The sequence below is a fragment of the Molothrus aeneus genome, chromosome 7 (assembly GCF_037042795.1).
Source record: "Molothrus aeneus isolate 106 chromosome 7, BPBGC_Maene_1.0, whole genome shotgun sequence".
NCBI classification, from domain to species: domain Eukaryota; kingdom Metazoa; phylum Chordata; class Aves; order Passeriformes; family Icteridae; genus Molothrus; species Molothrus aeneus.
Window position 1 is genome coordinate 4,712,108 of NC_089652.1, and position 16,050 is coordinate 4,728,157.

Here is a 16,050-nt window from a genome sequence, read left to right on the forward strand (position 1 = left end):
AATCAGACTGGGAGATGGCACTCAGCATTGTGAGCCACTCCACCTTCTTGGGAACACAGATGGAAGCTGGAATGTAGCAGCTGAAACAGAGCATTAGGATAGCTGAGTGCAGGATACCTGCTCAGGAAAGTGTCAGGCCTTGAATTCAAGGGATGAGAGGTTCAAATCATGCCTGACCCTGGCATGAGGTGCAGGGGAGGAGATCTGGCATGAGGACTGGGGAGTCAGAAGCCAACAGGCATCTTTGCAGTGACTCCAGCAGGGCTGGGAGTGAGCTCCAAGTGGGCAGGTGTCCATTTTCAGTCAGAAATTGTGCCTTTCGGTCTGTCCGAGTCAGAGTCATGTTAAAACTTGCAGTGCCTGGCCAAATGACAGTGTTGGCCAGAAGTGGCTGAAATGTGAGATGCCTTCTGCCTTGCTAGTACATTTTTTTTCAAGATGGACCAGTCAGAAAACATCCTACAAAACCATGTTATTGTTCTGCATTTTTCATTCCTGTTTGAATTTAAACCCAAAATGAAACCCTGTCTTAAATATATCAGACTACTAGATTTGGTTGGTCAGGTGGTTGTTTCCTATAAATTAAAAACTCTTTTGGATTTATTTTAATAATTTTGTATTGCGAGCATGAACATGGCAATGTCTCCAGCAATTAAATGTGTGTTGCAATATGGTGGAAGCCATGGGACTGCAAGGAACCTTCTGGTTTGTCAGAATACTTGCCATACTTTGTCATTTCAGCTGGTTAAGACAAAAAAAGTGCAGGGCTTCTGAGACACTTCACAATTATCAGCAACAGGGCTTTGTTGTTTTCTCTGGTGGGCTGTTGTTTTATTTTGGACTTTTTTTGGCTTTTTTTTCCCCCCAAGTTTGGAATGAAGATTTGCTGCTCTGTGTGTGTGTGTGGCATTTTAGTCCTGTTCTAAATTGCAGCCCTTTCAGGTGGAATTGCTGTTTGGCAGCAAGACATACCCTAAAAATAGAAAATGTGGTTATAAGTGATAACAATTGGCAGGGAGGACCTGTTCAGATGCAATTTTGGAACTGCTTTTAATTTTTTCCACTCAGTTCCAAGTTAAACATCCATTTAAATTAATTAAAGCAATCACAGTGTCCCTAGAATATCAGTGGAGAAACTGAAGCTGTAATTTAAGTATTTCCTGAATTCTGAGGAGATGCTAAAAAAGGCAGCTTAAAGAAATTTTTGCATATGATGAAAAGCAAATTCCTGACCAAACTGGCTAAGCTCAAATGTCTGAAGGCAGCGAGCTATCATGAAAGTGCTGTAAAGCTTCTGATTATAATGGAATCAGTGTCCCAGGGTACAATGTAGCTCTACATTTAATACCTAGCTGCTGAACCCTTCTTCTCAACCTACCTCCACTGGCTGGGTTCTCATCAGAGTCCTGTCAGGACAGTGGGCTTTGTTTAGATGCCAAGCAAGCCTGGAAATGGCTTTTTCAGCAGCTTCAGCTGAGCACAAGTGCTTGACTTCAGGATAGCTAGTGCCTGGATTTTGTGGCCTAGAAATCATTCCTTATGTACACTGCCACACGTATTAACAACCTTGCAGGCTTTTATAAGCCTAATTAAAAGGCTTGTGCACACTTAAATGTGAAATCACGGCAAAGCGCTGAAGCAGCAAAGCAGGATCCTGTCCTTGGTGCTGCAAATCCATTGCTGCCTTTCTTTATTAATGATACATACAGGACAGGTTGAATTCTCTGCCTGCTGTTGCTTGTCAGGTTGGTTTCATTACAGCATCGACTGGAGTCCCTCTCATGTTGGTTGTAGTCTGGGCACGTTACTCTGAGCAGGATTTTTTTTTCAGTGTTTTGTTGAAGGTATCGACTTTGCCAAAGGGAAGGGAGAAGGGAGTGCAGCCACTTAAGCACACAAGTAGTGGTATCAATTCCCATCCATTAAAATATGCACATGCACACAAACACACCACTCTGTGCAGTGGTTGCAGGCACAGGGTGAGGTGAGCTCTGAAAAACAGACTCAAGAGACTCTCTCCAGTATGGAGATTCTGTTTCGAGGGTCTGTCTAGGAGCATCCTTCAGACTGTGCCAAGTCCTGCTGAGGATGGTGGGGTTGTTGTGAGTGTTGAAATGACATTTTTCAAAGATATTTCTAGGCCATTTATTTCAGTTCCTTAGAATGAACTTTATTTTCTAAGGGAGTATATTTCTCTGGGTTTGGGTGTTCTGTATTTTTTTTCCTAACAACATCTTAGTTCTGTTAATCTTTTGGACTTTGAGAAAGTTTTTCTAGTTATTGGGTTTTGGGGTTTTTTTTCCTCTTTCCAGCCCAGGCAATCAATTCCCAAATATGAGCAGGAGGGTTATTGAGCAGTTCATGTAGAGCCAGCAAAGATTTCAGCCAACTCAAAGGTGCAGCAATCATTGTGCTAAAGGTTTGGATTGCAGTTTTGATCCAAAACTAGGATATATGGGTGTGGATGGTTCCAGCACTGCCAGATGAAACTTGGAGATGAATCTTTGCACATGTTCAGTGATCAGTTCCATTTGAAAGTACACAAAATGGGTGTTAGTACAGATGTGTGTTATCTTTGCTTTGTCGTCCAAACTGGCCCCCATGTCTCCCATCTGTTCCTGTTTGATGGTGAGCTCTTCCAGAGGTGTTTTCCATGTTATGTCCCTACTGCCCCACCCTGAAATACACTACAACACAGAGTTACTTGCAGACAGACAATCTCATCTGAGCTGTGGCATTGCCCCAGTGGATTCTGTTCATGTACTGCAGAGGCTTTTGACCTGCTCTCTCCTTTGAGTTGTGCAAAGTCATCGTTTTGTGAATCCTTAATGTCCTTAATCGGACATGAAACAACACAAGCGCACACACCACTGCTCTCAAGGTGAAAAAGGGAAGTTTGTTTTCTGATTCCAACATTTACATATTTCCAAAAATGACAGTGGATTGGAGGGTGAAAGTGCCACCTCTCTAATGACACTGGACAAACCAACGGTCCATCAAATTTCTCCTCCTCCATAAAAGAATGAAAAACAATAAGTTATTTACAGAAAGTGTGTGAGAAAGTTCATTACAAGAATGTAAACATCAGAAGGCTTAGAAAATCTTAAAAAATCAGGGGGACACCTTAATACCTCACAGTGAATTTCTGTTCATTCCAATAAACTGATAAAAATGGCTACCTATTTATTTTCTACCTTTTAAACAACTGCTTCCAGTAAACTCACTAAAATTAAAACAGGAATGTGCTTGAAATCATTAAGTTGAAACAGAATTTGTTTTTCAGATGATTTGATTTCTTTTGTCTTGTCCTAAAGCATCCACTGCCTGGGAAATCCAGGACAATTAAAGATGGGCCATGTCTCATGTGCTTGTTTCATTTGTGCCTTTCAGTCTATCCGAGAAGTCACGGGCTATGTGTTGGTGGCTCTGAACCAGTTTGAGTACCTGCCCCTGGAGAACCTGCGCATCGTTCGTGGGACCAAGCTCTACGAGGAGAGATACGCTCTGGCCATATTCCTTAACTACAGGAAGGATGGCAACTTTGGACTCAGGGAACTTGGCTTGAGGAACCTGACAGGTAAGTGAAACTTGGAAGTGTGGTGCATTAGTTGCAAGGAAAGAAAGGAGCTTGTTGAGTATTTGCCCGCTGCCATCAGTCACTTGCGTTCTGCAGGAGACTGAGGTACCACAGGAGCCTGGCAGTTGTGTGTTCAGTCTTTTTTTGGTTCACTAAAGTACTTCTCTCCATAATGATCCATGAGCAAGACTATATTTGAAACAAAACCAGTTGTTGAATGATAGTTTGCAGTTCTGTGTGTTGATATCATGAGTATGTTGTGATCCTTGATTATTGCACATGTGTTCCTTCAGGTGCTGGCTATTTTCTGCCAGGTTACCTCAGCTTTAGCATCCCCTGTGCCTCTGTATCTTTGGATTATTTAATTGTATAACTCCCTTTTCTAAGCAAAAATAGTCAATTATATATAATGAGAAAAATGAAAAAAGTACTCTTTTTTTTTTTTTGAGACAGAAATGTAAGCAAACTCCACAGCTTCATGTTTACCTGAAAATTCAGGGCTGGATCATGCTGTGGGGTAGATCAGCCATTCATTTCCTCCATCTGAGGATCCAGAGTCAGTGGTTTGGGAGATTAAAACTTGCTAAATATCAGTGGACTGAAACTTAATAAAGAGCAGGCAGTGGCTCTTCTTAGGGAATTCGCTGGAAGTATTTTATTTATACCTAGTTCCTCATCAACTATGATAATTTCTACCCTAAACTTTGGTAATTTTGATGTGGCCTTGTATCTCTTGGTGGCTGAAAGCTGACTGATAATCACTGACCTGAGCTGGCTGTGGAGGCTGAACCTCAGTATGGAGAGGTGGGAGCCTTCTGAGCTATATTTAGGCACCCTCCTCTCTCTGCTTCTTCTGTCTGTCAGTATTCAGAGTAGCACGAGTGCTTACAGTTCCCTGTTCAGCCTCACCAGGTTGTAGAGCAAGGCTTTTAAAAACAGGAGGGAAAAGAAGGCCTGAAATATTTTATAAAATAAACCAATTTTGGATGACTCTGATTAGGCTCTTTGCTCTGGTCATATTTTTGACAATTTTCTTTACTGAGACCATCATGCCAATATCAGAGTGCTTCCCAAATGTCTCTAAATCCCTGCCATCTACTGCTCTTCACTTTGTCACTGTCATAATCCAATTTCTTCCTCTTCTGTTCCCATATTTCTTCCCACCTCTCTGATATAGGGAGTTCATTGTGACTGTCTATGCCTTCACATCATACAGAGCCACAGCATTGGGTGACAACAGCATTATCTCTTTCTTTGTGTATGTTTTCTGGTATTTGGGTCTCAAAATGCCTTGTAAGGACACTGGGCTGGGTGAAACTAAGAGAGGTGAAGTGAGGTCAAGGCTAGACAATTATGGAAGTCTTTCCTCTTGGGTCTGAGGTGGTTCTGCCAGGTGAGAGTTTTACTCCTAGGGCTCATTTAGATATGGCTTCACTGCTCAGTAGGGTAAAAAAACTTATCTTGTAGGCTTCTGCTCCAATTTTGGTCTTGAACCAGCTTTCCTGTGCTACTTGGCAATTCCTCAGGCTCCAGATGTGCCCTCTGGGAGCTGCTGTGACGAGACAGACATGGCACCAAAACTGCCCAGCAAGTGGTTTCATTTTCTTTTGAGGTGTCTAAGAAAACTGGCCTTAGCTCAGCCTGTGAATCTCTCCCAACATGACATCATCACAGCCACTTCTTCTGATTTAGGTGTTCACAAAGGCCTCTGATGGGATTATTTGACTCAAAATGAATTGTTGTCTTCTGGAAGAAAAGTGCCCTAATAACACCAGCTTGTCTCCATGGAGCACTTAAAATAGCTTCTGGGTGCTGAAAGTGAGCCAATGTGTGCTTGAAAATACTCTTAATGTTTTCTAGCTGCCATGGCAGGGCCTCATGAGTCTCTGCAGCAGCTGTTCTCTGACCAGTTTGTGCACTGGTGAAGATGCACTGGGCTATTTTAACCACAACCCCTCTCTTGTTGTGCATGCTCTTCCCAGAGCATGCTCATCCTTCATTAATTTTCCTGACACATCCTTAGCACTAGGAGCTGCATAAATATAACTGGTGGATGCGGGAGTTGGTGGTGTTGCAAGGCAGTGATGGATCAGCAGTATCTGAAGCTATTCTTTAGTATTACCCCAGAAACCATGGGTGAGCTGCTAAACTGAAAAGGAAGCAGCCCCCATGGGCTCACATTCTTCAAGTCCACTGCAGATTTGAAGAGACTGGCTTTGAGTCGTGCATCTCTTCCATTTGAGTAAAATATTACATGGCTCTTGTCTTGCATGTGAAGCATTGTCATTCCAGGGCTTATGCCTTGTTCACCAGAGTCTGGGAAATTCTGTTTTTATTCGTGCAGTGCTGGATGATAGGCTCCTGAGGGTATTTCTGCCTAGTGCTGTACAGTGTACAAACACAAGCCCTACTCCCTGTGTTAAATAAATGAGGAAGCTGCTCTCACCTGCAGCTTCTCCTCAGACACAGAGTTTCAGCCTCCTGTGCTGTACCACTGCAGTATTTTCTATGTGTTGTTAACAGCTGTGTTTTTATTGCCAGATATGTCTATCAAGTTTTCATATTTAAATGTAACTTTAAATGCTTGAATTTCCTCCCTTGCAATATAAAAAAAATGACAGCTGTGAAGGCAGTTAGTTTTATCTCACACAGAAAACATGATCCAATTCTCACTCATAATGTCTGTCAAACCACAAGGGAGTTTTGTTTGTATAGCTTAGCCCAGGACCATGTCCTAAAATGCATGTGACACTTGCAAAAAATCTTAGCTATAAAAATGCTGTTCTCACTTTTTACAAAAACTTAGTCAATGGTTCCACAAATGTGTCAAAACTGAACTGACACTGAACTAATGAAGTGGCTGCTGCCATCTCAGCTGGACTCATCTCCGTGTGCAGATTCAGCTGCCAAATAGCCTCACAGTGAAAAGGAGGGTTTGACATCCTGGCTGTGATCTTCAGCCTGAGATGAGCAGAGTAGGTGGTGCTGAGGGAGAAGGTGTGCCAGCTTCTTCTAGCCCTTGCCCAGGAGCCACTGCAGGTCACCAGGCACTCAGCCTCAGCTTACCCAGGGAAAGGGCACCATTGGTGCTTGTGTTTGGAGCACTCCAAACAGAGAGGGAACCTAATGGCTGCATCTCATTACTGCCTGAGAGGGAAAGAGGGATAACTCACAGGTGCCAGAACCATTTAGGAAGTGTCTTGGTTTGAAAAGACAGGTGTCTGCTAAGGAAGGCGGGAGCGTCCCCTGAAATGGAAAATGTAAACCCCCTCCCTCCAAATGACCATAAATTTGAAATTAGGGGCTCTCAGGCAGAGATATGGGAATAGGAGTAACAGTTCTTTATTAGGGAAGAAAATAAAAATAACATAAACAATGCAGTAATACAAAACACCACTGCCAGAGTCAGAACAGGAGCTGATCCCCTGTGTGTCAGGGTGGTGGCACAGTCCCATTCCATGGTGGCTCAGCCCTCCTGCAGTGCCAGCTGTGGTTCTGCTGGAGCAGGGATCCTGCACAAGGGGGGAGTTTTCCTCTGAAGCTCCAGGGCTGCTGGAGATGGGCCTGGTCTCCCTCTGGGAATGCAGGAGAGAAGAAAGCTGCTCCTCTGGGAATGCAGGGGAGAAGAAAGCTGCTCCTCTGGGAATGCAGGGGAGCAGAAAGCTGCTCCTCTGGGAATGCAGTGGGCAAAGGCTGCTGTGGTGTTCCCAGGGTCAGATTGTATCCAGGCAGGAATGCTTGGCTCCTCCCCTGGGCAGAGCATCTCCCAGTGGGATGATGGAATTTGATCAGCCATGCAGGGACACTCAGTGGCCATGAACAGAAGAGATCTCCTGGAGGGAGGATTGGTTATGGAAGAGATAAAGAAAACTGCCCCATGAATAGAACTGTCCCACCTCTGACAGATGGGAAATACAATACGCAGCCCAAAATCATACCTTACAACCTAGGACAAAAGTATCCCATGTTTTCCTCTGTGAAGATGAATAAGAGAGCTCTACTGCAAGTTATCTGTCTTTGAGCAGTGACAACCTCATCTTCCTTATTGGCCTTGGGGACAGAAGGGTCTGTGCATCCCTTGAATTCTTTGGATATATTAGAATGAGGTGGATTTAGCAGTGATAAGTGCAATAACACAAAAAAAAAAAAAAAAAAAAAAAACACAGCAAAAGCTTTACGGGTTTTCATTGTTTTTCAGGAATGCAGATAAATTAAGTGATAAATTAAGATAACTGAGGTTCATGTGAGAAATAGATATTGCAGGTTAAATGATTTGATCAGTGATAGCCAAATAAAGGAAATCTAATTTTATGAGCAGGAGAATCATTAAAAAAGGACCATTTTCACAGGTATAGAAAGTAAATTTTGCAAAACTGCAAATTTCCCCTTCAACAGATGTGTGTAATTGATTTTTCTACCTTTTAATTTTTGATTAAATTTGGTTTTTATTTTTCTGCAGAGCAAATTTTTTATGTTTGGTGGTTATAGTATTCCCCCCACAGGAAACTGAAAATGCTAAATGGTACTTTGGAGTAGCATCACTCCTTGAAAAGGTTGCTTTTCGAGCAGTTTTTTGCCTTTTTTTTCCTTTAACAAACTCATTTACTGTAATTATAATGAAGCTCATTCAGGTTGGAGGGAAGGCCATGGGAGGAGTCAAGTTTTGTTTGCTGTGCCTCTTTTGGACCTAAAATTCTTTTGGAAATCTTGCTTAGATGTCTGCGCAGGACCTGAGCGATGGCACATCAGGCAGCGATGGCACATTTTTGTGGCAGGGATGAAGGCCACCCCCCTTTTTCTTGCCTTGATCACAAAACTCTTTTCTCAGAGGACAGGCAGGAGCCAGTCCTGGTGTCCAGGGGTGCCTGTGTGTGACACCCACTGGCTGCTTGTGGCACATTCCCCCACTCCTTAATCGGGATGAGCTGGGAAGACAGCCATGTGTAACTTGCCTCAGGCTGGCTGTGCAACAGGTGGGGGAGGCATCACATCTGTAACCTCGGAGAGGGGTTGCTAGGATACATGGAGGCGTGAGGAATTGGTTTAAAAATCCCTGCAGTCCCTTTGCGTGCGGGGCTGCGCTGCCGCAGGAGTGCTCTGTAGGAGAAGCTGCAGCGGCTCTGTGCCTGCCCAGGCGTGCTCCTCTCCTGGATCCTGGCAGCTGCCCTGCCCACTTGTGTATCCCAGCACAGCTTTGTGGCTGGCCAGTGGGGAGGAGAAGAGGGAGGAACAAGGGAAGCGTGGCTGTGGAGGATTCTCTGTGTGCTACTGATGCCCCAGGTTTTAGCTTTTGTATTTTTCAGGTTCTGTAGTGCTTTTAGTGTGTAGTTCTGAGCTTCATATTAGGGGATGGTGAGCTCTCTTCACAGAGCAGGGAGACAAAACAATTCCTTCTCTAGCTGGGGACCAAGGACAAATGATTCAAATCTCAGGCCCAAGAGCACAAACAACACAGACTGAAGAGAGAAAAACAAGAGGGGTGGGACTGCATGGGCTAAAGCTGTAATTGGACAATCAACTCCAATATGCAAATGGACCAGAACTTATAAAAGTGAGAGACCCCATGACCGGGTGTCCAGTTTGTGACCATTTTGGTTCATCTTGGGTGTAGCCCTGGCTGGGCTCTTGTGCTGCCCAAGGTCTATCTATTGAGGCCTTTTAATAAATCCCTACTTTATTCTTTAGCTCCATCTAGCCTCTGTTCTGGGTCAGCCACAGACCTGAGGGACATGCAGAGAACCAGCCCTGAGTCTCCCTTGCTCATCCTGTCCCTATGGAGAGAGGGAGCAAGGCTTGTAGCTGCCCCCAAGCTCAGAAATGCAAGTGTGCCTGCTAGAGCATGTCTGTCTTTTCTCCCCCTGTTAGACTCTTTCCCAAGGAAAAAAACCAAACATCCTATTCCAGCTGCTGCTCTCCTCAGCCATCACAGGTGTGATGTGACAGCTGGGAGTGCCCAGGACCCATCCCTGGTGGCAGTGGGAGCATGGGCTCAGGCTGCTCCCTGCCACTTGGCATCAATGCCTGGGAATGCTTCCAGCCTCTCCTCAGCTGCAGATGTGGCCCTGAGGAATCCCAGATAAGGGGCCTGCAGGCTGAGGAGCAACTGCCTCCAGCTGGCAGAAAATTATTCTCAGGTCTCAGCAAGGCAAAAAACTGTGTTTTATATGGTCAGAAATAAGTAATGATTTTGAGCCTTGCGAGATTTATATTAGTGAGTTTATTTTGCCTAGTAACAAAGGTGGGACATTGGTTTTAAATTTCAGCAAGGCTAGAATTTTGTGCAGTGTCCCTGAAGGGTTTGGATATGCATTTTTCATCCTAAGTAGTATAACTAATGTCTGTAGTTCTTTTCAACTCATTGATCAACAAATTATGCTCAGTTTTTTGGGTTTTGTTTTTTTTTTTTTTTAATTTCAGAGCACTTCACTGTTTTCAAATCTGGTTGTAGTGTTAGAAATGTGCAACCTTGTTTGGAATCACTATGGCGAGGATTTAGGCAAAAAGCTCATCTGAATAATGATATAGTGGTAAATGTTTTTAACTGGAAATTCAAAGGATCCCCCATGTGTGCTGGTATTTTCCTTGCCCCCAATGCTTTCACATGAACTAGGGATCACATCTACTGCAAATGGTCTAAACCAGTTTATTGAAAGTAATGCACAGAATCATTGACATGAGCCAGTGCTGCCATGCAGCAGGATAACTTCATGTCACACAGCCTCTCCTGCAACAAAACAGAGTTTAAAATCAAGGGGAAGTGAAATGAGGCCTAATCCTTATCTGGTGTAAATTGGCTTACTTGCTTTGACTTTGTAATGAACTGAAATTTAAATTGCTGTTTACTTCCTTCAGTGGATAATTTAATTCATACTTTAATTTATAAGTTAACTAGTGCCTAACATCCACTTAAGACCTTTTAAGGATGTTGTGTAGAGGGTGCTCTGCCAGGATTAATACCAGCCATGTCTGCCCTGGGAGCTCTGGCTCCTCCTTGAGCCAGCATCCAGCCTTGCTGGCTTTGAGAATGGTGTTGACCACACCACTTGGGCCCTGTGCTTGCTCTGAATAACCCAGCAGATCATTCCTGCTTAACTATGGTCTCTGCAAACAGAAGCACCTTCCCCTGGTTTTTCAGAGTTTTAATTACGTGGCTGCTGGCTAAAGAAGGCTCTGCAGGTAAAGACTTGGGTCTAGGGTAGATGGAAGAAATCTTTGCTAGCCCTGCAGTAATCTCCACATCCGCTGCTTTATTTGGTGAATCATACCACTTCTACAACAGAGCAAATAATGCTTGCCTGCTTTAATTAGACCAATTTTGAGGCTGTCATTGAAAATTCTATTCAGAGAGGATTTGGATTCATGTGAGATTCAACTTTAACACTGTCAAATGTTAGTTTAAATGCCATTAAAAAATGCATCCAGGTATGTTGCCATTGTTACCTGATAATGCCATGTAAAATAATAACACCACTCATTCTATTTTTTTGTGGCAATTTCACTCTTTCACCTCTCTGCAGTAGTTCTATCTGTGCATTTTTCAATTATGAAGCAAGAAATTCTCCCAGTTCTGGAGGTGTGAAACACCCTTTAGCTTTCTGGAAATGTGGGCAATCAAGATAAACCCAGTAATACTGAAGCCTTGGGGTAATGGAGTAGCTGTGCCTGGCTTCTGTGACTCGAGAGCTTCAGCAGCATAGGGATTTCTCTGTCTGCATGCTTCACAGGGAGTTAAACATCTGAACAGAGTAATCCCTCCATTTCAATCACACGGGTCAGGAATGGGAGACATTTCAAAATATCCAACTTTGGCAGACAGATCTGTGCTGAGCTGCACTATAACTTCAGTAAAGTGCAGTAAGCCGTACAGTCAGGAGGGATCTTACAGTTTATAGAGACAGCACTGCTGAACAAATAGATATCCCAGCCTCCCAGCAGCTTGGGAAAGAGAGGAACAGCTGGGTTGTTCTCCCCAGCCTAGGCTAAGTCTTGACTAGGTGTTCTAGACATTGCTGCTCCAGTAGTATATCTTCTTCAGATGAATGAAAGAAGCATCACTTTCAGTGTTTCTTGTTTGGTTTGGGGTTTTTTATTTTTTTATGCTTTCCCCCCTTTCTCTCTACAGTCTTCTGAATTCATTGATTTTCTCATTTCCTTCTGACAGGCTACAGCTGACAAGGAATTTTGTGCTTTTGTAAAGTAATTAAAGTCTTGTGTTACATGGGGAATGTAATCTATCTGCACTCCCTGGCCAAAGGCAAGTTGCAGAGCATGATGTCCAGTTGTCACCACCCACAGTGGGGACATGAGCTGTGAGCCACTGCTGGGGCAGAGGGGCCAACCTCCAGGCCTGTGGAACTGCTGACTTCCAGGGCTGAAAATGGCATGAAACTGTAGGGATCAGGTGTCAATTCAATGCCTTACCCTAAAGCTCAGCAGAAGCATTTGAGTACACAGGTCTGGAAAGCAGCATATGCTCACAGACCTGCATTTTAACCCAAGTCCAAGAATGAGCTCCTTTTTCTAGCTTTTCTTGCCAGCCTATAGGAGTAATAAGAAGTAATACAGAAATTAATATATATAAAATATATAGGATAAAAAATAAGAAATTACTATAGAAGTAATGAGTTTGGGTTTAGGTCACCATTCATTGCAAAAAAAACCAAAAAGTCCTGAGTTCAAAGAAGGTTGGATCACACCCCTAGGTTTACATATTGGAACTAGCTGGTGTCCCTAGGATATTTTCATGCCTGTTAATTTTCATGTCATTTGCTGCAGAGAGAAATTCCCTAGAAACCCTATGTGGAGAGACTGGAGAGGCAATGAACCAAAAACTTTCCTTTGCTGCATTTAGCTCCCAGAAAGCCCCTGCAGACAGGGGCCACAGGGCAGCCTCCAAACACTCAGCACAGGGGGTGAGTGTCACGTAGGCTGACAAAGGCAAGGCTCCAGCACAGCTTGTTTGTTCCTTGGCTGCACAGAAGCCTGTTTGCTGCAGTGTCACAAAATCTCAGCCTGCCAGCACAGGGATGAGTCTCATTAAAGCCCCCAGGGGGTATTTACAGCTTGGGTTGGTCTGCAGTAGCCTGGGGATGTGCAGCAGTGCAGGGCTAGCACTGAGCAGCAGGTCATTAGAACTTATCTGAAACAGAGTTTGATCACACAAGCTTTGTCAGCTGGGATGTGACAGGGAACCACTGCTGCCTCGAGCATGTGTTGGGTGTTGGTGTGCAAAAGAAGCTGCAACAGACTCAGCCCCTCTGCAGTTCTGCACTGACAAGTCCTGCCTGCAGTGTCCAGGGTGAGGAAAACTCTTGGTAGCATCCGAATTTGCACACAGGTAACAGCAGTCCCTGGTGGGGAGCAAGGGGTTTGCTGCCAGGAGCTTCTTTCTGTGACTGGGGAAAGTAAAGGGAACTGCAATAACAATTGCCATCAACCCTTCCTGACCTGAATCATGTAACTCCCTGCCCTGGGATGCGTCCAAGGGCAGCAGTTCCAGGCAGCTGGGTGTGAGTGTGCTCTGGAAACAGGGGAAAGACAGGAGGCATCTGCCCTGCACCTCTGCAAAGACACTGGGGCAAGCCAGGGATGGGCAGGAAAAGGTAACCTCGAGGGCAAATAGAGGAAAACAGAAATGCAGCCCTGCAGAAGGGAAATCAGAGTGAACAGAGGTAGGGGAGCCCAGCAGGTGCCCCAGGGGGAACAGCAGTGCTCAGCTGGACTGTACCTGCACAGAGGATGAAGGAGCAGCCAGGCTGTTGGATACAGAGCTGCTGGAGTTCTCTGGGTCAGTCCCACCTGGCTTCAGCCATGGAAAATGAGCTGAGACTGGTGTGAAGTGCCAGCGTGAGGGAGTCAGAGCTGGAGGCAGGTAATGTGTGTGGACAGGGAGCTGTCCGGGGGCTGCAGGAGCCTTTTGTGCATCGCGAGGAAGGCGCCTGCGGGCTGGAGTGGGGGAACAAAGGTATCAGATGAGGAGAACACGCTGGAGGCCTTTTTCTTTGATGTTTGGAAATCGCTCAAGGGGCTGTCTTCTCTGAAACCCCTTTGCCTTGTGTTTTTTTCTTCTTTTCTATTTTATTTTTTTTCTCCTTGGTGAAACTTTCATAGATGTACTTTAAGGCTTAGAAGTGAAAGCACATCCGTCCATCCAGCCCTTGTACAAATGCTGTGCTCACGTTGGAATTCCTTGGGGATCTGACTTCTGCTTCTGCCTGTCAGAAATAGCAGAGCCACGTGCTTTGGGTTTGAAACTCTTGATTTGGAGGGAAGCTGCACAGGAGGAAGGGCAGCATCAAAGACATCCCTGTCTGCCACGCTGTGGAGAGAGGAGATTGTGGTGTTGCTTTGGGGCTTTTTTTATTGTTGGTGGTTTTTTTAGCTGGTTAGCTGGACATGCATTCAGATTGATGGTACAGGCTGTGAAAACTTTGGGTGATGGTTCCATCAGAAGGGAGGTCAGTCACCTTCCAAAATGACTCTGGGCTATGGGTATCCAAGGGCAGTATTTACAGGGGAGATTCAAGATGTTCTTGCTTAAACTGCTGCTCTTCCCCTTCAGCCTCATGGTGTAGACTTGGGGTGAGTGGAAGATTCTCAGGGAGCTTTTTTAAAATTGAAAAACGACTGACAGGGCAACCTTCTGTGGGAAAGGAACAGTTGGAACAACAAGGGGGAAAGTGCTGGAAGTGCTAGGCACCACCTGTCTTTTAAAAATGAAAAGGTATGGCTTATTTAAGAGCTTTTCATGCTTTCTCCTAACAACTAACTTGCATTTTCAATCAAACAAATTATGTTAATTGAACAATAATAATTGAATCTGGTTTAGACTGAATTTTCTTTTATAAAAGCATGCTGCTTCCTTCTTGTTAAGCCAAAGCAACATTAAATAAGTGCACCTGAACTAGTGGTGAACTTTAGATCATGACTGAGTTCATTCCCTGGCTTGAGGGCCCAGGCCAAATCCTGCTGAAATTACTCTTGACTAGCATTGTACAGGAAGCAGAGGGGATGTGTAGCCCAGGAGATGGCTTTCTCATCTCTGGTGGAATTAACATTAAATAGTCATCTTCCCCTAATATTCTTTACAAACCTCAGCCAGTTAAAGATCCATTATCCTGAGCACAGTGCTACAAACACTAATAAAAAAATGTGATGTGGAGGTGAGTCAACCATGAATAATAACAACAAAAAAGTCATAGTGCAGAAAAGGGCAAAGCAAATACAGGGAGGATGAAGGAAAAGCACCCTGTCTCAAACGTGGTCGGTGGGGAAGCTGGGCTGGACACAGCTGAACGTGTCCTAGGCTGTGGAAGGAGCCCACAAGGGCTGCTAAAAGATTTTTCCTTCATGTTGAATCAGTAAGTACAAGCTGTGGTTTGGGAGAGCTGGACATTGATTGGCATTGGCAGGACATCCAAAGCCTGGAGTATCAAGAGCGTGGCCATGTCCTGCCAGTCTCACCATGACCAAGCAGGAATTAATTGTGTTTTGCTCTGAAATGGTGATATCATGCTCCCTAATTTTTTTAATTCCCCCCACCATGGCACTCTTGAGCTGGATGTCAAAGCCCCCATCCCACAGGCTGGCATTTGCTCCCAGAAGTGCTCTCTGAAGTGTTGATCCAGGTGTGCTCTGCAGGGCTGCTTCAGGTGAAGGTGGCAGTCCTGAAACACTTCAGCAACAGCCAGGCTCAGAGTCTCTCCTGCTTGAGAGAGTGCTGGTCTGTGAGTGAGGTTTGATGTCTTAAAAGCAGGCACAGAGCTCAAGTATGCACAGGGTGAGGTTGCAAGGGCAGCATCCTCCTCTTTGTGTGTCACAGAAGAGCTGAGAGGGATATTTTAATGGCTTTGAATGCATAACAGCTTAATCCCATGGGCTCTGCAGTTAGCCCTGTGACAGCTCCATAAACCTCCCTGCAGCCCCCATCTCATCCAGGAACAAGACTTGTAGATGTTCAGAGCTAGTGGTTTTGATTTAATATTCAGAAGCATTCAGCTGCCCAAATAAAGATAATAGTTTTGCTAGTTGAGAGATTTATTAATATGTTAACATGGCCTTAGTTTTAAGCCTTCTATTTCTCCCTTTCTAGAAAAATGCCTTACCACAAACAAGCCTTGAAGTTTGGAAAAGGAATCAAAAGCTCTGCTGAGCAAATTTGATGACAACTGATGGGTTGAATGAGCTATGACCTCTGCTGGCCTCATTCTGCTCCATTTCCCCTTCAGGCTGGTGGCAGCGGCTGGAAGTAAATATTAATCTGCTAATTTACCCTCTGGTATAAATAGAAAAAACTGTTTTGTCAGTGAGCCTATCCAACCTTACTGCTTTGTTTCTGAGGATGAAGTGGCAGTGCTGCCTGTGTGTTTGTCTGCTCAGGGGATTTCTCTCAGAGATACAGGGAAGGGTTGCTTTGCTCTCTGCTTTCTTAGGTAGGTAATTAGAGTGGTAATCTAGGGTTCAAGGATAGCCAA

At 44.5% G+C, this 16,050-nt stretch overlaps 1 protein-coding gene across 1 annotated transcript in view; it reads left to right on the forward strand.

Annotated features, from left to right (window-relative positions):
• ERBB4 (erb-b2 receptor tyrosine kinase 4) overlaps positions 1-16,050 on the forward strand; it is a 590,120-nt gene that overhangs the window by 309,129 nt on the left and 264,941 nt on the right. Inside the window, exon 3 of the mRNA XM_066553839.1 lies at positions 3,391-3,577. Coding sequence (XP_066409936.1) covers positions 3,391-3,577 — 187 coding nt within the window. The remainder of the gene's footprint in view (positions 1-3,390; positions 3,578-16,050) is intronic.